The sequence below is a fragment of the Asterias amurensis genome, chromosome 6 (assembly GCF_032118995.1).
Source record: "Asterias amurensis chromosome 6, ASM3211899v1".
Taxonomy (NCBI): Eukaryota; Metazoa; Echinodermata; class Asteroidea; order Forcipulatida; family Asteriidae; genus Asterias; species Asterias amurensis.
This window is the reverse complement of record NC_092653.1, coordinates 13,294,765-13,321,652: the sequence shown is the minus strand read 5'-3', so window position 1 is coordinate 13,321,652 and position 26,888 is coordinate 13,294,765. Positions and strand designations below refer to the sequence as shown.

The 26,888-nt window shown below is 37.8% G+C and overlaps 1 protein-coding gene across 5 annotated transcripts in view; it reads left to right on the top strand.

The window, feature by feature from the left end:
* Positions 1-26,888, top strand: part of LOC139939197 (uncharacterized) — a 148,715-nt gene that overhangs the window by 51,053 nt on the left and 70,774 nt on the right. For all 5 annotated transcript variants that reach the window (XM_071934987.1, XM_071934986.1, XM_071934982.1 and 2 more), the window contains one exon: positions 9,180-9,438. In XM_071934987.1, coding sequence (XP_071791088.1) covers positions 9,180-9,438 — 259 coding nt within the window. The remainder of the gene's footprint in view (positions 1-9,179; positions 9,439-26,888) is intronic.

The following is a 26,888-nucleotide window of genomic DNA, read 5'->3' as shown; positions in this document are numbered from 1 at the left end:
ACAATTAAGATAAATTTGTTTTTGTTAGTATGCCCCAGTTTGCACAGTAGGGTTTTCAATACCAAAGATAAACATAAAGACAAAACAAATTACTTAAACTAGCATTTTGTTATAAATGCTATGAAAAATCACCTATTTTAATAGTCGCTTGTCATTGCCTTGGTGCCCTTGAAATGCTCCAGTAGAAATTACACAAGCCGCAAATCCCTCAGAGCATTACATGTGGGCCCAATGTATGTGGCTTACAGAAGGAAGGGGGAGGGGGACCAGGAGAAGACATACTGAGAACTTTTTTTTCAGGTATTGATCGGACCGAGCTCAATTTTAGGTTTGAGAAATCTTAATTATCCATTCGAACATCCAAAATCTGTTGAGAGCATTTCATGTCTATGTGGCTTATGGAGGGAGAGGGATGGGGAGGCAGGAGGCTTGGAGATGGGCATTTCAAGACACCTTTCTTCTTTCAGATATTGTGGGCTGAGTCAAACTCAAAGGCAGTGGACACTATTGGTAATTAATCAAAATAATTATAAGCACAAAACCTTTCTTGGTAACGAGTAATGGGGAGAGGTTGATATTATAAAACTTTGTGAGAAACGGCTCCCATGTAGTAATGTACATGTAGTTGTCGAGAAAGAAGTAATTTTTTCACAAATTTGATTTCAATACCTCAGATTTAGAATTTGAGGTCTCGAAATCAACCATCTAAAAGCACACAACTTTGTGTGACAAGGTGCTTTTTTCTTTCATTATTATCTCGCAACTTTGATCACCGATTGAGCTCAAATTTTCACAGGTTTGTTATTGTATGCATACGTTGAGATACACCAACTGTGAGCTAGTCTTTGACAATTACCAATAGTGTCCAGTGTCTTTAATGTTTGAGAAGCTCAATTTACTACTGTATTAAAAAAAAAAAATAATAATCTGTTGAGAGTATTCCACTGGCAGGGTGGCTGGGAGATGACATTATACAACACCTGTTATTTCCAGATATTGGGGATTGAGTAAAACTTAAAGCCAGTGGACACTTTCGGTAAACAGTATTGTCCAAGGCCCGCACTTCGTGTATCACAACTTATATATAAACTAACAAACCTGTGAAAATTTAGGCTCAATCCGTCATCAGAGTCTGGAGAAAATAACGGGAAAACCCACCCTTGTTTCCCCACGTTTCGCCGTGTCATGACATGTGTTTACTATAAATCCGTAATTCTCGATGTCAAGAATTGATAATTGTTTTAATGTTTTCTCAAATCTCAAAAAGTAAAGCATTTCATGGAATAATATTTCAAGAGAAGTCTTTTACCATTACCTTCTGTAAACCCTGTAAGTTATTTGTAAATCTCTGAACTTTTTTTGTTTCTGTTCCGAAAGTGTCCAATGGCTTAATGATTGAGAAACTTAATTAAGCAATTCAAAAATCTTGAATCTTTTGAGAGCATTACATAGTATACAAATATTGACTGCTTCGAGTGCTATGGTTAAAACTATGACTCCCGAGGTGATCCACGGAGCGTTCTATTTTCCCGAGGCGAAGCCGAGGGAAAATAGAACGCTCCGGGGATCACCGAGGGAGTCATAGTTTTTAACCATTGCACGAGTAAAAGCAGTCAATATTTGTTTTATAACACCCCAAACATTTCTAAAACCTGTATTATTATTATTAAGTTACAGACCTGAATGCTACAATCCACGGACGACGCGAACACAGATTGCAAACACTTTTACCTACTGTGTTGCATGTAGTGTCGGACAATCTGAAATGGTTACAGACTATTAATTTATCATCCTCGTACACGCAACGGACGTCTGGGTAATGCACGCCGTGTGCTAGTCTGTCGGACTAGCGCACGGCGCCATGTGCTAGTCTTCGGACTAGCGCATGGCAAACCGACGCTCTATCACACGGCCGTCGTCTAGCAAAACTAAGACATGTCATGTGACGCGCTCTAAACCAATGAGCAGGCACAATACTTGCAAGGGGTGTTATAATATGGCTTATATGAAGAGAGTGCTAGTGGTATGGTAACTAAACACATTTCCGTGCTAACTAAGCAAATTTCAATGCTGAACTGTAGCAAGTTTTCTTAAAATCATAAGCCCATTTGACAGGTTAGCAAGAACAAGGCAGCCAGCTTGTGCATTCAGCATAGATATACAAATTGTTGTACATGTACGTGTATCATTCATTTTCATACAGTGCACCCAAAGTTTGACATGCTTTTTCAGTGCTGTGAAATGGAAACTTGTGAAGTACGCACAAAAATCCGGGCAATTCATTTTTGTATACTAATTTTGGTTTTTACCCATCACCGATGTGTGTTAGCACTGTACACTCAGTACTCAGCATTTTCATATTAATTAAAGGGTCTCAAGAGGGAGCAAAGAAGTGCTGTGAGTAAAATGTAAACACTGTTACTGCAACTTAAAATGTAGAAATATTGTAATTAAATGTCTATACATGTATTTACACCGTTTTGCATGTACAGTACAACAATCAAGGGGCTAGAAATGGTTTTATTTTATCCCCACTTTCAAAAAATGTGACTCCCCCCACACAAGGGTGGGGGGAGACAGTAATTAATTTTTAAATAACTATTTTACTGTTATTATGTATTTTAGTTTAAAAGCTATGAATGAGCAGAGAAAAGCAAATAATTTAGTCAAAATTAACTTATTACATTTTTTCTGCCCCCCCCCCCCCACTTTCTTACAAATATGACTCCGCCCACTAAAGGGGCAGAAATCAAGACAGTTATTAATTTTAAAATAATTATTGAACTGTCATCATGTATTTTAGTCTAAAAGAAAGAGCAGAGAAAAGTAAATTTAGTCAAAATTAACATTATTACATTTTTACCCCCCTTCTTTCTTAAAAATATGACTCCGCCCACAAAATGGGCAGAATTCAAGACAGTTATTAATTTTCAAATAATTATTGAACTGTTATCATGTATTTTAGTCTAAAACAATTAGCAGAAATGTTTTTCAAATAGTCAAAACTGACATATTAAATTTTTTACCCCCCACTTTCTTAAAACGTAGCCCCACCCCTAAAATGGGTGAGATCCAAGATGGGTCCAAGTCTTAAAATGATCTTTAGGGTGTATATAACAACTGTAGGAAGTTTCATGCTTTTACCACAAAGTGCACAATTTGTCCACATATGGGCCTTAGCAGCTGGACTATGGGTACTTTTTGTAGGACACAAAACACAATGTCCAATGAAAATAATCATGGTGGAAAGCTTCCCTTAAAATATCACTTTCTGAGCTGCTGTAATTTTTGAGAAATGAGTAAAAAAATCACACAAATAATTGTTGTCTCTAGACGATAATTATTTTAGCATGTAAAACATATTCAGATGCCATTGTTTTACTCATTTTTCAAAGTACAGCTAGTAATATTTTAACACAACTGTTTAAAGGATTTGGGTACTTTTTCAAACCGTCCATAGATTTACATTAAACTTACAGGGTTTGAAGATAATGATAGTGGAAAGCTTCCCTTCAAATCTTACTTACTGAGGTGTTGTAGTTTTTGAGAAATGAGTAAAACAATGTCATGAACATACAGTTGTAAATGATTAAAATAATTTTCGTCTCATGAGACGAAAATTATATTCATGGCATTGTTTTACCCATTTCCCCAAAACTACAGCACCTCAGCACGTAATATTTTCAGGGAAGCTTTCTACTATCATTATCTTCAAACCGTGTGAGTTTAAAGTAAATCTGTGGACATTTTGTTTTTTTTTGTTACAAAAAGTACCCAAATCCTTTAAAGAGAAAATCATCGCAATTCTGGCAGCATGGAAAGCATTAAATTTCTAATGGCATTCAATCAAATTCAAGAAGCTGGAATTACTCATATATTCATATTCAAGCAGCTGCATTTAATGTGATAAATTGAATTATGAAATGATTGAGTTTGGGAAAATGATCTGATAATGAAATCTGATTTGAAGTGAGGAAAGGATGAGGGAATCTCATTAAGAGTAAGCTTGGGCGATATCGATTTATTTTATTCACGATATATCGCCGACAATATATCGCGATATTCGATATAATCGCGATTAATGAAATTTGACATCATCAGTCTTAAAACTCCAAGTGAAAGTTGTAGAAGAGACAGTCCTAGTATAAGAGAGGTGTTCTAATGACCTATTCTTCTGGTTTTACTCCAAACCTATGGGGTATCAGCTAGCAAATACATCGCGATATTTAATCAATATATCGATATATCGCAATTATCGCGATAATCGCGATATATATCGCGATATATCGCGATATATCGATATTTCGATTAAAACCAAATCCATCCGATATCGAAATCGTGTCCAAATTAATATCACGATATTCGATAACTTGTGATATCGCCCAAGCTTAATTAAGAGTTCAATTGTTGCCCGATTCACAGTGTTTTTTTTATGTTGTCATTTAGTTGCCATATAAAGTATTAAAGGCACCGCAGCCGATTTCACGAAAAGACTAGGATTAATCGTATCTTGAGTTAGAATGAGTAACCCGTCCTAACTTAAGCCCCCAAGGCCTTCTTACATATTGCCGATATAGTGACCTATTGTTTGTAATTGTCTTCCTATCTTGTGCATCGTCCATCCAGATCAGATTCAGAATGAACTATGCATCTAAATGCAAATCATATTCATAGTATCCTTTCGAAAGCCGATATAACTTAAACTGCAGATGATGCATTGATGAGTATCAGTATCATTTTTTTAAAAGAATTATAATGAGCATGCTGTTTAAAGGCAGTGCATGGACACTATTGGTAAATACTCATAACAATTATTGCCATAAAACCTTTCTTGGTGACGAGTAATGGGGAGAGGTTGATGGTATAAAACATTGTGAGAAACGGCTCCCTCTGAAGTGTCATCGTTTTCGAGAAAGAAGTAATTTTCCACGAATTTGATTTTGAGACCTCAGATTTAGAACTTGAGGTCTCGAAATCAACCATTTAAACGCACACAACTTCATGTGACAAGGGTTATTTTTTATTCATTGTTATCCCGCAACTTCGATGACCGATTGAGCTCAAATTTTCACAGGTTTGTTACTTTATGCATGTGTTGAGATACACCAACTGTGAAGGCTAGTCTTTGACAATTACCAATAGTGTCCACTGCCTTTGAAGGTACAGTAGGAAAGAATGTTGTTATACTGGGTTCTTGTACGTGCATTACAAAACACACATACGGGACATATGGTTTTGTGTCCAAACTGGAGGACGGAGCAATAAATGCTCAAGTGAGACACTTGACACAGGTGTCAAGACTTGATGATGAGAAAAAAAAGCATTTTCAGCAATGCACAATTGTTACTAGAGGAAATGGTTGCCAATTCAGTTAAGAAGAGGTTTTCCAATTATTTTTAATTTGTTTTAGATGGGAGATTTTGTCAATTGATCGTAAGCGCAGAAGTCAGCTTTAAGCAGAGCCATGCAATTCGGGCCTGCTTTTAAAGTACTCTTAAAGTATGTACCTTTAAAGGAATTACAGAATTGATTTTTGCTAACAAATCAGTTGTTGGTAGATGTAATACCCTATTCATAAACTGACAAACCTGTGGAATAAAACCCTTACTGAGCGATAAACAGGATTTTAGTTTTATTTATTTCTAATCAAAATATGACATCTCATACAGAAATCATTCAAGAGATGTTTTCTACTATCATCATCATTAGACCGTGTAAGTTTTATGTAAATCTGTGATCTTAGACAAGGTTTTTTTTTCTTCTTAATTCTGTAATGTTCCTTTAACAAATGGAAAGTTTTATAACGCACCAAAATTGCTAAGTGACTGATTATTATTGAGTTGCTTTGTGATGAAGTGGCCGCATGAAACTAAAATATTTGCTCATGAATTTATAAAGCAAGGAAGTCAATAAGAGACCAATGCCTTTTAAATGAGGAATTGTGTAGGCCGAAGCAATCATTGCCTACTCATCAGGGAACGAAATGAAGCATTAAGAAAAATGCAGGATACGCCTTACAATATGCAGGATACGTTTTACAATCTGCCATTATCATAAGAGTTTGATTTCAACAAGGCTGGAATTAATCAAAGATTGATTGTTCCCGTGTTTTCTCTCAGATATATGTTTTTGTGACAATTTTCCACGGACTTGCCTATCCTTGGATTGAGTCTCGTTGTATCTAGGTTTTTCCTTCTTCGATGGCATTGTGTTCACTCGTGTGCCCTTGAGCATCTGTTCATCAAATTGAATCCCATCCAGTCGGAGTACAATAATTGCTTGACGGAGTGTGGTCGGCCGTTTTTCTGCCTCAGCCATTTCTCACGTTGATTTCCAAGACACCGAGCTTCTGAAATTTTGTTCAATTTCAGGCCGTATTCTTGTGTGATGTTTTCGTTTTGGAGAGAAAAAAACCCAATAATGAGTTGGTGTTGAAGGACATTACCTGGAGCTTGTGGAGAAGTTACTTCAATTGGGTTTTAATTGTTTCATTCCGATGGTCTGAGGACTTTGCATTCATTGAACGAAGTCATCTTTTGTGATGCTTTTTCTTCTATATGCGGTAAAAACTACAAAATAAAAAAGGGACTTGTTAGCATCGAGGTGGAAAACTATGCATCATTTTAGGTATCTTCAGAATAGCGGACAGCATCGGGCAAAAGCGGCTCATGAGATTTGTACGTATATAATTGTGTGTGTTTGTAGTTTGCATACGTGTGAAGTTGAGTATTTTCTGTAGAGATTTGAGATATTGATTCTTTATTGATAAAATGTATTATGTCTTGTTTGTAAAAAAAAGTTAATGGCCTGACGTTTGACCCTAGTCGAGACTTTTTTTTAGCCGTCAAGAAAGACCCTGCTAGGGTCGAAACAGTTTGCAGGTAAGCAGTTTGCATAGTCAATCCAGGAAAGGGCAAAGGGAAACTTCTAAAGGGGCACCAATGCCAAGATCAAGGGCAATGGAAGCCATGTCCTCCGTTGCCTGTGTGTAATTCCAGGCCTGGGTTCGTTGTACAATCTGTTTAAAGGAATGTTACAGAATTGGTAAGAAACAAAAATCGTGAAGATCACAGATTTACATAAAACTTACACGGTCAAATGATGATGATAGTAGAAAACATCCCTTGAAATATTTCTGTCTGAAATTTCATATTTGATGAGAAATAAATAATCTAACTTCGCGTTTGGAGTTTATCGCTCAGTGAGCATTTTATTCATTTTTATTTTGGCATCGATGCAATGCAAAATTTATAATCGGTTTTTCACTATTCTCTCGTGACCCAGATGGCCGATCGATCTTGATCTCAAACTTCTACAGGTTTGTCAGTTTATGTATTTGGTGCTTACACTGCCTGCAACTGGTTTGTTAGCAAAAACCAATTCTGTAATGTTCCTTTAAGAAAGTGGAATAATCGGGAATATTGTACTTGTTGCTGATGTGGTAATACAAAAGTTGTTGCAAGGAAGTGAATGTTTTGTTGAGCTGGATAAGGCATACATGTAACCTTCACCTAGAATGTTATACTAGACATTTTTATCTGAGTGTCTTTAAAGGCGCCAGACACTATTAGTAATTACTCAAAAAAATTGGTGGCATAAAAACTTACTTGGTTATAAGAAATGGAGAGCTATTGTTAGTGGAAAACATTGTAAGAAAGGAAATAACATAGTTTTTGAGAAAGAGGTAATTTCTCACTCAAATTTTAAAAGACATCAGGCCCGAAGCCTTTATAGGCATAGCACGCAAATTTGTGCAACCAGGGTGTTTTTTCCTTCATTATTCTCTTTAAACTCCCATGACCAATTCATCAACATTTTTAAAAGAATTGTTATTTTATGCATATGTTGGGATACACCAATTAAGAGTACTGGTTGTGACAATTACAAAAGGTGGTTAGTGCCTTTAAAAAAACTACCTTTCATCATGCTTTTAAAGCAACAACTTTGCTTTTTTCTTTTGTGAAAAGAAATTGTGTTTGATTAATTTCATGCATTATTTTTCTCATATGCGGTGCAAGACTTCCCTTTGTGATCTGCACCAGATACACAGCTAATAATTTACTGAGTGTACAAAGAACATGCGCCAATTTTCTTGATGTTTTCCCATGATCAATATTAAACTAATAATGCACACAGCAGACGTAGCGGCAACGTTTGAGGATGAAATAAATTAAGTTAACATTGTTAAGGTTATGAGCTACAGTACGTAGGTCAAAGGAAGGTAACTGAGAATCACAGATACAAAAGGATAAGTGGGAAGATTGGGTGTTGGGGGGGATCAAGGCAAAGGGTAGTTGCATGAAAAAAGACAATAATTATATAAATTGTGGCTCTGACTTACCAGAACATGTACAACACTAACATTAGGCATGATAATCTTCCAGTATGGTTTCCAAATTTCTTTTAGCCACATGAAAAATCACAAAATGGTGTGAGAAAACAAATACCTTATAAAAAAGTATTCATAATTACCCCAGACAGTTTCTCTACTCCTATTGGTGGCGCGTGTCACGAGGGGGTGTTAAAACAGTTGATAATGACCAGTGTTTATAACCGGCTGGCTTCCGCTTGTCAGTGCGCAAGATTATCACACGGAACGCGCAATTTATAGCTGTGTAACAGCGCGTAATCTAGTTCTAAGCACGCGCAATCTATTTCTAACGCGCGCGTGCATACACACAACCCACGCGCAGCATACTCTACACAAAGTTTTTGAAAAAATATTTCTAACCTCAAATTTTCAACTGTCAAACTGTCTGTAATTGTATTTTTTTTTCTTTTTTTAATAAAAGCGTAGTGACTCGTTCTTACACGTGCGATAAAGGCCCTCGCCTTCGGCTTGACCCTGCCGGCTTTAAACGGCCATGTAAGAACTCATCGCTACCCTTTTATTCCCTTATTTAAGAGCCTACTACATGCGTACATGTAGGTCAGCCTAATGTGCTCGTTAACATTTTCATACCTTTTTCCAAGGACGTGACATCATGTCTGATTTAAGTGCCCCACCTGATTCGATCCCACTTGAGTAATATGCCTATGATTTCTTGTTCGCAGAGCTCAGGAAAGTACTGAGTATACCGTAACACACATCAGTGTGTATGTGTAAAAAGTATTATTGTTTTGTACAAGTTGGTGTAATAGTTGTTTAGTAGTTGTAATAATTGTTGTGTGACCCACAGGTGGGCGGCAAACGCATCACTCCCGGGACCCATCGCCCCGTTCAAGTGCCTACAGCTCAAGCCGGTCATCCCCAAGAGTAACAAGTACCCCTGCCCGGCCTCAGCCATCAGCCAGTAGCCCCTGGGGCACCCCACGAGACATCAGCCCAAGTCCGCCCCAGCAGAGCCCCACCTTACAGCAGGGCGTGCATCCACAGTTTGCATTTGCTCCACAGCTACAGGGGAAGCCTTGTGGGAACCATGAGAAGGCTGCTCAGAGGTAAGACATTCTGTCTGAAAGTTTTAAAAAAAATCAATCCAAGCTTTGTAAATTCTACATTTTCTTGTTACTCCTCTGAAATTGTAAAAGCCTGGAGAAGTCCAAGGCCTTATTGCCCCTCTGGTCTTGGCATTGGTGGCCTGCAAAAGTTTCTCATTGACTTGAAGATTTTCCAATGGAAGTGCCCTTTGCAAAATGAAAAATGGCCTTCTTGCCCTTCCAACATGTTCAATATTGAAATCCAGGCCTGATTGCGGCCTACAGGGTCATTAACTCTGATGGCTCACTGTTACAGGGACTGACCAGTGTAAAAATGCTCTATTCGCCCATGGGTATAAATGGGTACCTTCAAGGGCAGAGATGGTTCTTGTGATTGATTAAGCTTAGTGCGCTACATGTTTGACAGCACAGGTTGCATACTAGGAGAGCTGAGATGGTTAAAGGGTCTATGTACTTTTTGAAGAACGAAAAACACAATGTCTACAGATTTACACTTAACTTACACAGTTTGAAGATGATGATAGTAGAAAGCTTCCCTGAAAATATTACTTGCTGAGGAGCTGTAGTTTTTGAGAAATGGGTTATGAACATAATTTTCGTCTCACTGATCATGAGACGAAAGTTATTTTAGCTTTTAAAAACTTATTTTCAAGACATTGTTTTACTCTTTTCTCAAAAACTACAGCACCTCAGCAACTAATATTTTAAGAGAAAGCTTTGTATTATCATTATCTTCAAACTGTGTAACTTTAATACAAATCTGTGGACATCGTGTTTTGTGTTAGAAAAAGTACCCAAATAACCAGGGGTTAAAATGTTGAAGCGAGCGTCACAAAGTGGCGGACCTGAGCGCTATAGACCTTAAATCACAACTACTCGATACGGAGGCATTAAGCAGGGAATTAGGTGCATGCTGGTCTAGCTAGTGATCAAGTTTGAGACCAGCGTGCACCTCTTTGAACAGTTAGCGTTTGCACATTGGGTATTTGCGAAAAGGTCTTTGAAGCCACTATTATTATTACAATGTATGTGCTTGCACTTTTAATTTATTAGTTTGTTGGTAGAATCTTTGAGAGTGTTTAGTAGATAATATTTGTCTGCATGCCTGCACTGTCATCCCTCCATGGTATTCTCTGCAACTCCGCCCTGCCCCGCCCTCCTCCTCACCTTCCTGTTGATTGGCTGTTGATGTGGTCATGTGACGTGGTCTTGTGCTGTGATTCGTGGATGGAAGAAATGGTGAGTTATTTTTTTTATTTCCATATTTGTGTGACTATTCTTTTGCTTGTCATTTACGTTTTGTTACAATCCAAGCTGTGTTCCCATTGCACTTTTTTTTTTCTTTTTTCGCTGCCATAGGGAAAGTTAACTTAATATTTGCACATTATTGTGCTAATATTCTTTGCTTGTCAGTTAGTATTTTGACTTTCTTGTTGATGTATGTTAGGGTAGGGGACAGTACAACTCTGTTTGTTTAAAGTTTGTGGTCAACTAAGCCCGACGGCTTGAGTATTAGTTTAAATAAATCTTTGACCAATGTTGTGCTATCCCTAACAGAGGTTGATTAGTGGTTGATATTGTATATCACAAAGCCACTAGCGCCATTGTTTTTGAGAAATTAGTAAAGCAATATCACAAAAATTAATTTTTGTCTGAGTGAGACAAAAATGATTTTAGCATTTACAATGGATGTATTCGACTCTCCTGAAAACAGTGCTCTGTGATTTTTTCCTTTTTTTTTTTCTCTCTCAAAAACTTGATGACTAATAGAACTAAAACAGGTAAATTATAAAACATATAATACACCAATACATCTTCATTTACAGTGAGTAGGGATTCATTTCATCACCAAAAAATTGATCTACAAAAGACATCAAAACCCTTTTAAGAGGGGGGTTAATCAAGTCTGGAATGCTTAGTGTGTCTTATATCTTGAGAGCCAGTAATCCTGGCAAGAAATTACAGATCTGTACTTCCCTGTACACTTTTTTTTAAAGTGAGCTCTGCTATACTATGCACACCTACAGTATATGGATGCATATCTCATGCTCTTTCTAATTCTTCCCTCAACCTCGATAATTTCAAATGAGGTTGAATCAATACAAAGTGAGGGATGTCTTCTAAAGTTTCTAAGGATGTCTTTCAAGGATGTCTTGAAGTTTCTAAGGATGTTTTAGAATTTCTAAGGATGTCTTGAAGTTTGTTGCTTGTTGTATGTGCAATCTTCATAATTTTCTACTTGGATGCAAAACAAAACGTAGAAGATGCTGTCGGCCAACGATTACATTGTACTGTCAGCATTGCCTCCTCTACCCAATTTATATCGCTGACCCTCAGCATTGCATATTATTGACTGGTAATGTCAACGATGTAGCTTTTTTGAGGTCGCTTTTGTGCCATACATGTTTTGTTTTTTTCAAGATTCTTTTCATGATAATATATACTTTGTAGCTTACCCTCAGCATTTGTATATTATCTCATCATGTCCATGATGTTGCTTTCCTGAGGTTGTTTTGTGCCATACACTTCTAATCAAATTACATATCGCGCTCCCACCCCCAAATTACAAAATAAAAAGAAACAAAATTACAAAAATGTCAAAATCCAAATGATATAACACAGCTAGTATGACCAAATCATTTTAAAGGAAATTGTTTTATTTTTATTTTTTTATTTCCAAATATGACATTTCAGACAGAATTTATTTCAAAGGATGTTTTCTTAGTAATGTTTATTACTTATTACATGTAGTTTTCTTTCTTATCATTATTAGACCATGTAAGTTTTATGTAAATTTGTGGTCTTAGACTATTTTTTATTCTTACCAATTCTGTAATGTTCCTTTAAGTGGATGTTGACATCTTCGAGGTATATATTGGCTGGTGTGATGAGATGATTTCCCCCATGCATGTATTGTTATGTGAACACATAACATGCATACAGACACTAAAGGTCTCCGCTACCCCTGGGACACTGTACAGTAACATATCATTTCCATATTCTCTGAGGTTGATGCCTCTAGCTATGGCATTGATTTGAAAAGTTCCCTATAAGATTTTTCTAATCAAATCGTCTCTTGGCAAGAAAAATAAATAAATAACAGCCTTCCTCCATGTCACAACACACCCCCTACCTGCCCCCAGCAAAACAGCCCAATTCGAAAGTTGTTAAAAATTTTTATTTGAGACCAGTTCTGGGAAAATTTAAGTATTATTATTTTTTTTTTGCTCTATTATAAAAGTTTCAACGACATGCTATGTATGTATGGATGAATTAGTATAATATATCAAACTGCTCTACTCTACTGGTCTTCAAGGAGAAGCTTACTGTCAAATTAACACCGGCTCTTTTAAGAGCCAACACTCCTTCAAAAGAGATTGTACATGTCCTGCTAGTTTACTTTTTTGTAGTCACTTACACTACATGTACATCTAGGTTGCAAACACCACTTACGATGTAAACAATGGTTGTGTTCGATTAGCTTCCCTGGGTCGACCCCAGTCTTCCCTAGGTTTGTACGTTCTAATAGCTTTGACGTCATTCGAGGGGCTCATACCTGGGTCAGCCCCAAGTGTCCTGCTTGTGGAGTGGGTCACTTAGGGGCTGGCCCCAGGTGCATGACGTAACCACGAGAGGGTGAGTTATCGTTCGCTTAGCTCTTGTCAGGGGCTTACCTGAGTGAGCACCGCGGGGTCGACACAGGAAAGCTAATCGCCTGCACCCCATATTTATACAATAATTTGTCATGGGATTTGAGGCATTGCATGGTGAGGTATCGATATATATTTGGTTTGCGGTAACACCGTTTGTATATCTACATGTACTTGCCAGGTGATTCTGTTCTTTTGAGAAGTTGTCCTGCTTGATATTCTACTACCGCAGAGTAGATTTTTGGAATTCTCTGGAGACTTTATCAGTTCTTAAAATAACTGTCCTGCTTTTCAGTGACCAGTAGGTACCTGGGCCGAAGGTAGAAAATCAAAAGGGACTACTAATTTTAGTTTCAAAGTTGTTTGGTTACATCTAATGCTGCTGTACTAAACACCTACACTTACCTTTCCACCATGTCCACTGGTTCCCTTTACTTACTATTACAGATTAGAAGCAGCACTGGTATTTCTGGCGCTGTTTTCTTTGCCCATACATTTCATAAGAGAAGGCCTACAAAAACATTTTAGGAGTTCTCAATGTTTGCATTTAGCAAATTAAGCATATATGCATAACATTAGTCTCTCACGTAATGAAGTCAAGGTTGACAGGGATTGGACTCCTGCCCCCGATTTCACGAAACTCATCGCAAGTAGTGACGCATCGTAGGGTTTGCGATGCGTCGCAGACCTATAAGACACTACGCGGCTGCGACGAGTTCGCAACTTACGAGGTGTAACCGGTCGCAACTTGCACTTGAGACGCGTCGCAGCGCTTCGTGAAATCGGGGGCAGCTCTGTTATATTAACGGCACAGACACCTCTGTTTTTTTCTTTTCCCTTGCAACTTTGCTGAGCAATTGAGTCATTATTTTCACAGATTTTTTTAATGCATAGAAATGTCGGATACACTAAAGTGAGAATACTGGGCCCAATTTCATAGAGCTGCTTAAGCACAAAATTTTGCTTAAGCGAAAAAAATCCTTGCTTGTAAAATCAGGTTACCGGCCAAGAGTCCAGTCAATTGCCATGCTAAGTAAACACCAGCTAAATACCAGTCACAGGGAATGTATATGGCATAAAATTTTGGCAAGTAACATGTGTAAAATAAGCGAGCTATTTTCGTGCTTAAGCAAATTTTTTGCTTAAGCAGCTCTATGAAATTGGCCCCTGGTCTTTGACAATCTTAATTAGTTTTGCCCTTCACTCAGTGGTCTTGGTCATGCTGTGTTGACACAGAGTCCACGAGGGAAATAAAACACACAATCCCCATTATCAGTTTAATTTCATGGTCAATTTGGTTTCATATTCAACAGTATTTTTAATCCTTTGTGTTATGGTGCTGTAGCATGCTGGACATCTAACCAGGGAGCCATTGTAAGGGCCGTTCACTATTATCAACATTTTTACCAGCGTACACACCGCACGCTGTGAGGGAGGGGTTAATGCCCACCGCATGCTTTCATTTTCTGAAAAAATGTCAAACTAGAAAACATTGTTTCATGGTTCTTTTTGCACTGTTAGATAAGACGTTTTTTACCCCTCTCGAAAGTTAGATAAGCTGCGTCCTGTATGTAGGAATTTAGCTATAATTCGTTTAACATTATCTTAATATTCTTTTTATGTATTTCTTCTGTACTCAAAATAAACAGGGTTTGCATGGGCACATTCCATAAAGCTCTATGTAGAATAGTGTGAAACCTCAAGAAAATGCTTGAGGGTAGATGGCCAGTGAACTTGCCACCGTTTTAAGGCAGACCAGAAAGGGACGGAGGCAGTCTCTGTCCTTACTCTATGGTTGTATCAAAACCCTTTGTATCGAAAACCCTCCTATGATATTGCAGACCTGATGATGATAATGTACTGTGAGCTTCTATTTTTAACATCAAGTGCTAAGTGCAACTCATACCGAAATACTCCTACAGTACATGTATGTAGAGCAATGCATGGAGGAAGTATTTCTTCCTCCATGAGCAATGTAAGTCAAATAATTATACAGAAATGTTTATCAGCTATTTTTATCAACTGTACAAAATCATGTACATGTATTGTACCTTAAAGCCAGCCTGTCAGCTTGTATTCTAACATGTCTAAGGACCTGGAAATGGAGTTAGTTTTTTTTCAAGGGTTTAATTGGCAAATGAATACAAAGCCAACCATCTGTTGGTTGTTTGATTTCCCGTCAGCCCCCCCCCTTTCAACCCATTGATGTATGTAATCAAGCTACATTGATCATGATACATGTACTCTATTGAAAGATTTTTTTTTTCAGCTTGTCATTTCACTAGTCCTCACTAGTCCTCACTAGTCCATATTTCAAGTAAAATGGGGACACTATTTAACACTGGACAGACAGGATTTGTGGTGGGCATTTTTTGAAATGTGATATTACATGAACTGAAGTAGGATGACTGTCTCTTACATTTTACAGAGATTCTTTTTCCAGCTTAAATGTATTTAATGGTTTGCTCTAAACTTTTTCAGTGACTGGCTAGCAGGACCAGTTAGCTTGTCGTCTCACTAGTCCTCAAGGATTTTCACTTTTCCACATTTCAAGTGAAATGGGGACACTTAAAGGCCAGGGCCCAATTTCATAGAGCTGCTTAAGCAAAAAATTTGCTTATAAGCACAAAAATAGCTTGCTTATTTTACACATGTTACTGGCAAAAATCTCATGCCATGTACATTGCTTGTGACTAATATTAAGCTGTTGTTTACTTAGCATAACAATTGAGTGGAGTCTTAGCTGGTAATCTGATTTTACAAAGCAAAGATTTTTTTGCTTTTAAAAGCAAAAAATAAGCACCTCTATGAAATTGGGCCCTGGAAGTACATGCAAGTCATAGAGGCCATAGCTCCTCCTGTTGGCCTTGGTGCCCCTTCAAAGGTTTCCCATTCATTGTCTTTCAGATTTTCCAATGGAGTTCCCTTTGCAAAATGAAAATGGCCTTGCCCTTTTAACATGTTCAAAAATGAATTTCCAGGCGTGCATTTTTCAACACTAAACTAGCCATTTGGACCACTTTGAGTGTTTTTTGACTGGTCCTCATCGGGTGCGTAGTGGCGTTTGGCCAGCGAACCACCGTCAAGGGAGACTGCGTAATTTTTTTATGTTTGTTTATTTTCCCTTCATTTAATTTTGGTTTCGTCTCGTTGCATTTTCACCAGCGCTTTGGTGCCCTTGTTTTTAATTAGGCATACAAAAAAAAAATAATGTTATGTTGGCGTAATGGGCCCAAAAATATAGGGTAGGTAGGTAGGGATTTTCTTTTTTCTTTTCCTCCCAGCAACGAAAATGACACGTGTTCTAATTGTTTAAGCCGGTAGTATACATGATAACAAAAGAACACAAAGCTACACACAACAAATAGTATATTTTTAAACTCTATTTTTAATCATTAAATTTCTTCCCTTGAACAAAATAAAAATGTCCAGGGTCGGCCGTATTTTTAGGGTAGGTCGGGTAACGCCAACATAACATTTATTTTGTTATGCCTTATTGTGATGACAGGATACAAATTAGTGTGTACATGTTTGTGCCATATTTTGGAATACAAAGTCTTTATAATTAACCCACCATCATTTATCATCTGTGACATCAATAAAGAAAAAATTAAAGAGGACCATTACTAATGAGTGGATGGGCATGAAAGGAGTTGTCTTGATTAATTGGATGCAAGGGATGAGGCTATTACAGAAAATAGTTGATGTAATTCCTTGCAAATCAATGAGCTCTTTTGTTTACCAGTCACAGTTCAGTTGGTGCCAGGCAGCCCTCTCTCTTGCTGGCTGTGCCACGGCCGAGTAAAAGCTCAATGCTCAGACGATATCGAAATGTTGGTTCTTAAAGGCACTGGATACAAACTTACTTGGCAACGAGCAATGGGGAGCTGTTGATATAGTGTAAAACATTGTGAGAAACGGCTCCCTCTGTCGTAATGTAATTTTTGAGAAAGAGGTATTTTCCCACTCAAATAATTAAAGACTCCAGCTGAAGCCTTTTACTAAATGCATCTGAAAGTGGTTTTTTTTCTTTCATACTTGCAACTTCGATGACCAAAATTGAGTCAAAATTTTTACAGGTTTGTTATTTTGTCCGTATGTTGGGATACACCAAGTGAGAATACTGTTCTTTGACACTATACCAAAGGTGTCCAGTGCCTTTAAATGGGGGAAGCGCTCGATCAGGCAGTGTCAATAATTGGTCGTGTCCAGGCACGGAATTTCTCCCCGATGTCGTCTGCTTCACTGCCATGTTAGTAATGAGAAGTAGAACGGTGTTACCTTGGCAACCACTGGGAGGGAGGAAGACGTGTAGCGGTGGCTGATGATGCATCCAGGAGCATGGCATGTCTTTTTCCACGGTCCCCTGGTACACTGGGCCCGCCCATTATGATGCCAAGCCGGACTGCTTGTAGTTTCTAGACGTAGCAATGGCGCTCTTTACGCTCACCGCTACGACGCTTAGGTTTTGAGTGGTGGATTTTTTTTTTCTTTTTTTTTAACGCAGTGCAGAATGATGCACTGTCAGTGCCAATGGGGAATATCTTGATTGTTATGTTCCCATGGAAACCTCTCCACACTGGATTTACCATTAACGTTTTCTGACTGGTCGTTTTCACTCAGCAATTGTAAGTATATTGAAACATGTTTATTCAAGTCTTTTTTTTCTTGTCGTTTATACTTGGAAAAATATCAGATGGTATGTGAGCATACACATGTACATAACCTCTTGGAGAATATAGGCCATTTTAAGATTATAAACTCTACTCTGTGTTTTGAATCAGAAGTTGAAAAATGAGAAATTGTTTTCTGTAGGAAAGCATTGTAGCTAACAAGATAAATTACATTAATTGTTGTCGGAATTTGTCTGGCTTTTTCGGATATTCTTCTTAAAATCATTTAAGTCTTTCAGCTATGTCATATTGTTCATCCTTGTACCCTGCTGATTGTAACGCATGTACGATGGTCGTGTAACCCTCAACCAGCACTTGAATTGCTGACCTTGTTGCATAATTATGCTGCATTAACATCTTGTAATTATGCCATCATGCCACATTTCTGCTGCCTTTCTAGTTTAATTTGCAGCCTACCAATTGAAATTAGCTTCCGATTGGTTTGGTTGATTTCAAACAAACAAAATTCCTTACGCTTGATGACGGTTATAAAGCCACTTATTCATATTCACTTGGGACTTTAGCAGATACTGTTGGTTACTGGAATCAACTCCATTGCGGGATATTTATATGAAGTTGCCGGCGTGAGATGGTAAGCAGAAAATGGTAACCTTGTTTTGTTTGTGCTTAATGTAGGGCCCTTTTCTTCTTTCGTTTGTTTTCTGGACCAAGTCATGAATGGAATTTAGATAGGGCCCTTAAGTGTTGAAGATAAACTGCATCCTTTTGGGACACTAGCAGATACTGTATCAGTCGGTTTCTGTAATCAACTCCACTGCAGGATTTGTAGTTGCCGGTGTGTTGTGGTAAGCAGAAATTGTAACCTTGTTTTGTTTGTACATAATAGGGCCCCCTTCTTCTTTCGTTTGATCTCTGGACCAAGATATTGAATTGAATTTAGTAGAGGGCCTTAAATCTTGAAGATAAACTGCATCCTTTTGGGACACTAGTAGATACTGTATCAGTCGGTTTCTGTAATCAACTCCACTGCAGGATTTGTAGTTGCCGGTGTGTTGTGGTAAACAGAAATTGTAACCTCGTTTTTTAGTACATTATAGGGCCCCCTTCTTCGTTCATTTGATCTCTGGACCAAGATATTGAATTGAATTTACTTGCTACATGTACATGTAGGGCCCTAAGTGTTGAAGATAAACTGCATTCATTTGGGACTTAGCAGAAACTCTCTGTTGGTTACTGGAATCAAATCCACTGTGGGATTATGTAGTTGCCGGCGGCGTGTGGTGGTTAGCAGAAAATTGTAACCTCGTTTTTGTGTACCTGTACATAGGGCCGTGTTCTTCGTTTGTTTTATCTCTAGACCAAGATATTGAATTGAATTTACTTGCTACATGTAGGGCCCTAAGTGTTGAAGATAAACTGCATTCATTTGGAACTTAGCAGAAACTCTCTGTCGGTTACGCGAATCAACTCCACTGTGGGATTATGTAGTTGTGGGCGTGTGGTGGCAAGCAGAAAACCTCTTTTTTTCTTTCATTTGATCTCTGGACCAAGATGTTGAATTGAATTTAGTAGGGCGCCCCTAAGTATTGAATATCAACTGCATAAGACATAGTTTTGATGTAGCTTTTCCTGACATCAGGGCCCAATTTCATAGAGCTGCTAAGCACAAAAATTTGCTTAGCATGAAATTTCTTCCTTGAAAAAAACAGGATTACCAACAAAATTTCCATTTGTTGCATATTGCTCGTTACTGGTGTTCAGCTGATGTTTGCTCATCCTGAAAATCATTTGGAAATTTTGTAGGTAATCCTGTTTTTATCGAGGCAGAAATTTCATGCTAAGCAATTTGTTGCACTTAACAGCTCTATGAAATTGGGCCCTGTATGAGAGTGAGCTCCTCTCAGTGGTTCTTGGGTTGGGAGGAAAGGAATTTTGTAGCTGTCCTTTTTAGATGCAGGGTGTACATAAGGAGATGATTTTCTAGTTGATATTTTTTACCCTCTTTGAAATCAACTGGGTAGTGATCAGCATCAATTGCAATCTTCTGGTGAATGGATTTATAGGATTTGAGGCATTGCATGGTGAGGTATCAATATATTTGGTTTGAGGTAACACCATTGTGTGTATCTACATGTACTTGCCAGGTAGATTTTGTTCTTTTGAGAACTTAATGTCTTGCTTTATATTCTACTACCTTGAAGTAGATTTTCGGAATTCGGGAGACTTGTCTGGGTTCTGAAAAGAACTGTCCTGCTTTTCAACTTCAACCAGTGCGGAAGGTAGAAAATTGGCCCGGACTACTACTTTAGCTTACAGTGAAATGCTATTAACTTCTCTTCCTAAGAGCGAGTTCTTAATATTGGTCTCAACGTTTCAACTAGCTTGCCCTAGTCATTGTCAGGAGATGGATATATACAGCAAAATTTGTCTAAATGGTAATTGGTTCTGCATTACTAAACAAACGGTGTATGAAAATTGTGAAAACATAAATATAAAAGAAAGACAAGTTTTGAGCTGAATCTACTCTAGAATTACATTTACATTACTTAAAAGCAGTGGACACTATTGGTAATTGTCAAAGACTAGCCTTCACGGTTGCTGTATCTCAACATATGCATAAAATAACTAACCTGTGAAAATTTGAGCTCAATCGGTCATAGAACTTGCGAGATAATACTGAAAGAAAAAACACCCTCGTCGTCACACGAAGTTGTGTGCGTTTAGATGGTTGATTTCGAGACCTCAAGTTCTAAACTTGAGGTCTTGAACTCAAATTCATGGAAAATTACTTCTTTCTCGAAAACTATGGCACTTCAGTGGGAGCCGTTTCTCACAGTGTTATATACCATCAGCCTCTCCCCATTGCTCGTAATCAAGAAAGGTTTTATGATAATAATTATTTTTAGTAATTACCAATAGTGTCCACTGCCTTTAATAATGAAATGTTCTTACACTTATTCATACATTATGATTTGAGAAATCAAATACAAAAACAATTAATATATGTCTCTTGATAAAGAAAGACATTAGACCATACATAATTTTTTTATGTAATTGTAGATAATTCAGAATTGAATAATAATTCAACTGTGGACGTCTAATTGGATTTGTTTGATGCACAGATTGAGGGCTGCCTGCATTAAACTGTAATCTGAGAGCCGAAATAATGGAAGTCATTTACATTAGTCGACAAAGTGCTTTGCAACGTTACAAGCGTAAATTCATGTACCACACTTATGGATGAATAATGCAGATGGCCATTGACTGTCGTACACTACAGTATAATAAATACATTAGTATATTGTATGCGTTTTGTGAGTGTACTGTCATCCATTACAAGCTTCACTGTGAATGAACTGGAGTACGGGCCGGGCGGGTTGTTTTGAGTTTAATAAAGGTACAATTTGAAGCTACAGTCATGCAGTTATTGCACACAAACACATTTGCGGGATGTGCGTAAAAGACACTGTGGACACTGTTGGTAAATGTCAAAGACCAGTCTTCTCACTTGGTGTATCTCAGCATTATATGAAAAATTGAGCTCATTGGTTGTCAAAGTTGCGAGATAATAATGAAAGAAAAAACACCCTTGTCACACGAAGTTGTGTGCTTTCAGATGCTTGATTTCGAGACCTGACAAATTCTAAATCTGAGGTCTCAAAATCAAATTCGTGAAAAACTTCCTTTTTCTCAAAAACTCCTTAACTTCATTGGGAGCCATTTCTCACAATGTTTTATACTATAAACCTCTCCCCATTACTCGTTACCAAGTAAGGTTTTTATGCTAAAAAATATTTTGAGTAATTACCAATAGTGTCCACTGCCTTTAAGAATTATTCTTGTCAAAAACTTGTTGACACTGTGACTGCTCTGTATTTCAACAGTCCTACATTTATGTTCCCCAAAACAACTGTGATTTATTCCCCAGGATTGGGGTTAAGTTAGGTTTAGGGTTAGAATTAGGAAAAAACACTAAGGTTGTTGGCACAACAGATACATGTAAACATAGAAGTGTACGGTTGACACAACTGCCCTTAAACACGCCAATTTATTAGAGCAATTGCTGTTGTATGTGGTTTAATCCTAACAGCCTGTGGTCTGTGGTTACCATTCCCTCATAGTCTGCATATACATGTAGGTATTAAATGGCCGAAAATACCTTGTATAGCCAGTCTTTTACTCTCACATTCATGACATTAAAGGAACACGTTGCCTTGGATCGGACGAGTTGGTCAAAACAAAAGCGTTTGTAACCGTTTTTTATAAAATGCATATGGGTAGAAAGATGTTGTAAAAGTAGAATACAATGATCCACACAAGTTTGCCTCGAAATTGCGTGGTTTTCCTTCTACTGTGCGAACTAACACGGTCGGCCATTTATGGGAGTCAAAATTTTGACCCCCATAAATGGCCGACGTGTTAGTCGACGAGGTAAACGGAAAACCACGCAATTTCGAGGCATGTTTGTGTGGATCATTGTATTCTACTTTTACAACATCTTTCTACCCATATGCATTTTATAAAAAACGGTTACAAACGCTTTTCAAAGACCAACTCGACCGATCCAAGGCAACGTGTTCCTTTAACGACATGAATATGTAATGAGCATGCTAGATAAATTACATACTAAACAACACACACTTGTTTAAAAAAAAAAGTATATACAAATGCAGGCAGCACCTGAACGGTGTTCTGACTAAATAAATTGAAATTGCAGTGATTGTATTGCAAGGTACCGTGCAGTAGTTCAGCATATTTCAATTAGTAATGCTAATGCCATGCCTCATTGCACTGGTCATGGACTCCTTTGTGTGTGCCGTCTAAATTGATACATCAATTCTCTCTACCCAACCTTGCCCTTGTCTAGTCTGAGTCTTACACAGTGTGTGAATGCATACCAACTGATTGAATGGTTATTACATACTTACATTATCCCTTTAAAGGCAGTGGACAATATTGGTAATTACTCAAAATAATTATTAGCATAAAACCTAACTTGGTAACGAGTAATGGAGAGCTGTTGATAGTAAACACATTGTGAGAAACAGCTCCTCACAGTAACGTAGTTTTCGAGAAAGAAGTAACTTTCCACGAGTTTGATTTCGATACCTCAAAATTAGATATTTATGACGTCTCAAAATCAAGCATCTGAAAGCACACAACTTCAATTGACACATGTTTTTTCTTTCATTATTTTCTCGCAACTTCGATGTCCAATTGACCAATCACTTTTCATGTTACCTGACCTCGATCCAATTTAACATGCGTCTTTGTGTTATATCACATGATTGGTTCTCGACCAATAAAACGTATTCTCACTTACATTTAATAGTGTATTCCACCTTTGTGTAGAGAAGACAATGACAAAATTTCAATTTTAGACAATGAAAAAAATCCCCTGTAGGGAAAACCCACGCAGCCAGGTAGGGACTGAATGAAAAACCCAATCCACCATGTCCACATGCAACTGGCTCCAGTCCGGGTATTGAACCGGGGTCCACAGAGGTAGAAGACATGTAGAGAAACCACAGAACCAACCTTTCAGTTGTAAACTCTGAAGCTTTATGCTTTGGGTTTACAATGATATTGATGATGTATGTAGTAATTTTTGTGGTAACACCTTGTAATGATAACCTCTAAATGAGTTGGGGTAATTCTGAAAAGAACAGTAGGTTTCGATCAGTATGCTCTGATCGTCTTCTGGAGATACATGTAGCTGGTCTCTGATGCTGCATGCTGCTTAACGGCAGTGGACACTGTTGGTATTACTCAAAAAAATAAATGGCATAAAACCTCACTTGGTAACCAGTATTGGGAGAGGTTGGTTGTATAAAACATTGTGAGAAACGGCTCCCTCTGAGGTAACATTGTTTTTGAGAAAGAAGTAATTTTCTACGAGTTAGATTGATCGAAATCAACCATCGTGTGAAAAGGGTGTTTTTTCTTTCGTTATTATCTAGCAACTTTGAAGACCAATTGAGCTCAAATTTTCACAGGTTGATTATTTTATGCATCTGTTGAGATACACCAAGTGAGAAGACTGGTCTTTAATAATAATAATAATAATAATAATAATAATAATAATAATAATAATAATAATAATAATAATAATAATAATAATAACAATAACAATAACAATAACAATAACAATAACAATAACAATAACAATAACAATAACAATAACAATAACAATAACAATAACAACAACAACAACAGCAACAGCAACAGCAACAGCAACAGCAACAGCAACAGCAACAGCAACAGCAACAGCAACAGCAACAGCAACAGCAACAGCAACAGCAACAGCAACAGCAACAGCAACAGCAACAGCAACAGCAACAGCAACAGCAACAGCAACAGCAACAGCAACAGCAACAGCAACAGCAACAGCAACAGCAACAGCAACAGCAACAGCAACAGCAACAGCAACAGCAACAGCAACAGCAACAGCAACAGCAACAGCAACAGCAACAGCAACAGCAACAGCAACAGCAACAGCAACAGCAACAGCAACAGCAACAGCAACAGCAACAGCAACAGCAACAGCAACAGCAACAGCAACAGCAACAGCAACAGCAACAGCAACAGCAACAGCAACAGCAACAGCAACAGCAACAGTAATAATAATAAGACATTTGTAAAGCGCCTAATGCAAAAGCCTCTAAGCGCATAAAATAGTGTCCTGTGTCTTTAAGTACTAAGCACTTAAATAAGCAGCATGCAGCATAGAGCCTCAGAGTCTAGCTTTCTCCAGAAGTGGATCAGACCAAATGTTGAGTTAAAAACCAACAGTTTTTTTTCAGAACCACCCAAACTCATTTAGAGAATATCATTACATGGTGTTAACGCAAACCTTAATCGTATTTCCACCACGGTGCAAAGTTTCAAATCCCTCTGATATTGATGATGTTGTTATTTACCTGTACTATACTGCATGTCAAGACCTCCTGTAATAACATTATAAGTTTGCTCTGTGCTTGGCGTCAAGCCGTAGGGAGGATGCGTACTGTTTAATGCGGACTGAGGGTTGATTGACGAGCAGGCTGTTTCTTTGCATGGCGTCATCATTATATCTCATCATCGTTGTCGTGGAGAATAAGGCTTCACTGTTTTTTTTTTTTTTTCTTAATCTACAGCGAGTCAATTATAAATCAACTGCAAGGTTTGGTTACTAATACATGTGTAGGCTTTCTTGATTGTTTATGTCTTACTGTTACACAACTAATTTAAATTGGATACAAATTCAAAGTATACCCCCCCTCCCCCAACCCTGGTCACTTATTTCCCAGTGGCATTGCAAGACTTTATGTATATATAGTAGGACCTTGTGGGACAACAGTTGACGTCAAAGTACAACCACGGAGGGACAAACAACCTTTTGTTTTGTTTGTGCCAGAAGACGTGATCATTTTAACTTGGCATCTTGATTTGCTAGAGCTACAATGTGTACAAAGCAGAAATCAATTATACACGTTGAATCTGTTGCTTATAAAAAGATAAAACTGTACGAACTTTGGTTTGTACCATTTACTCAATACTTCCCTGAAATACTGTGAAAGCAAAATCCAGAGGCATATATCACTCGGTGGGATTCGAACCCACGACCCTTGTGATTCTAGAGCAGTGTCATACCAACTAGACCACCTTGCGAGGCAGTTTGAATCCTTCATTCAGCATTGGGTACCGCAACGATTTATAATGGATGTTAAATTTGCATTGGCTATACAGAATATTGTACATTTGGTTTGCGGTAACACCATGTGTGTATACTACTTGCCAGGTAGAGTTTGTTCTTAGAGAACTGTCTTGCTTTATTCTACTGCCGCAGAGTAGATAATGGGGGTTCGGGAGACTTCTCAGTTTTGGAAAAAAACTGTCCTGCTTTTTAGCTATTACCCGGGCGGAAGGTATAGGAAATAGACTTGGGCTACTACTTAAGCTTATAGGATCATAATACTGCCACGTAGTCAGTTCTGAATTGGTCTCAACGTTTCAACTAGCTTGCTCTAGTCATCGTCAGGAGACTAGACTAGACTATTTTGTTCCTTACACCGATGTGTGAGCACTGTATGTACAGTAAAATATTCCAACATTACTCTAAAGTAGATTTTAAACATAGTTGTACAGCATGGTTGTACCATCTATTTCTTCCTCCATGGTTGTACCTGCAACTTTACTACTTAAAGTTATTTCTTATCTTATTGTCCACACCATGCAAAGCTTCAAAAACCACATACAAAGTTTAGTAGTTTGACTCCCACACTCCTCCAAATGTCCCAACGGTTTATTCGTTTGTAAACTGTAGTGCCACAATCTCAGTCTCACACCCAAAAAGAGAAAGAAAATGGGGGTGGGGAGAGATTTGTTGTTGCATGGTTGACATTTTGTCACATCCATTAAATGTAGCCTTGCAGATCCAGTCCCTTGGAATAGCATGGATCAATCAAAATGTCATTTTACTTTTCGCCCGTCTGTTAATGAATAGTCTGATTGGATATAATGGCGTAGAGAATGGCACTGATTGCATACGTAGTAGTTTTTGTTTTCGTGGAGAGATCTTTCACCATAATTTGGTTTCGACGACGCAACAAATTTAACAACCGTTGAAAATTTGTATCAAATTAGGAGGACGTGTTTAGGAGAAAAAAGCAAAAAGTCCAGCGAACTCTTGGTAATTTTCTGTCAACATTTGTGTTTTTATTTTTACTTGAGTTGAATTATAAAGCTGAGTTATGACTGGGAACATTGTCCAGTTGATGGCAGGATTTTATCATCATTTTAATATCTCTTTTCATGCTATTTTTCATGCGCCGGCGGGTGAGTAGCGACTGGTTTAAATCCCTTTTTAAAAATAGTTTTAAAACAAAAAATTGTGTCAATCCCATATTCCAAAGCTCTGATATTTTTATGATCAAACCTTTAAGCAATTTCACATAAGCTAACCCCCCCCCCCCCACACACACAGTAAAATGAAATTTAAAATCCCAAATCTCAAATACAATGCACAAAATCCATTGAAATATAATACATACATGCTCAAGGCAATATTGACAAAATCCATCAAGTTTTACCTCCCGGGTAAATCCATCATACGAGTCAGCAATATCTTTCTCTAACCCGCCTTGATCCTAAACCGTGATTGTTTATTAATCTGTGGGCCGATGGG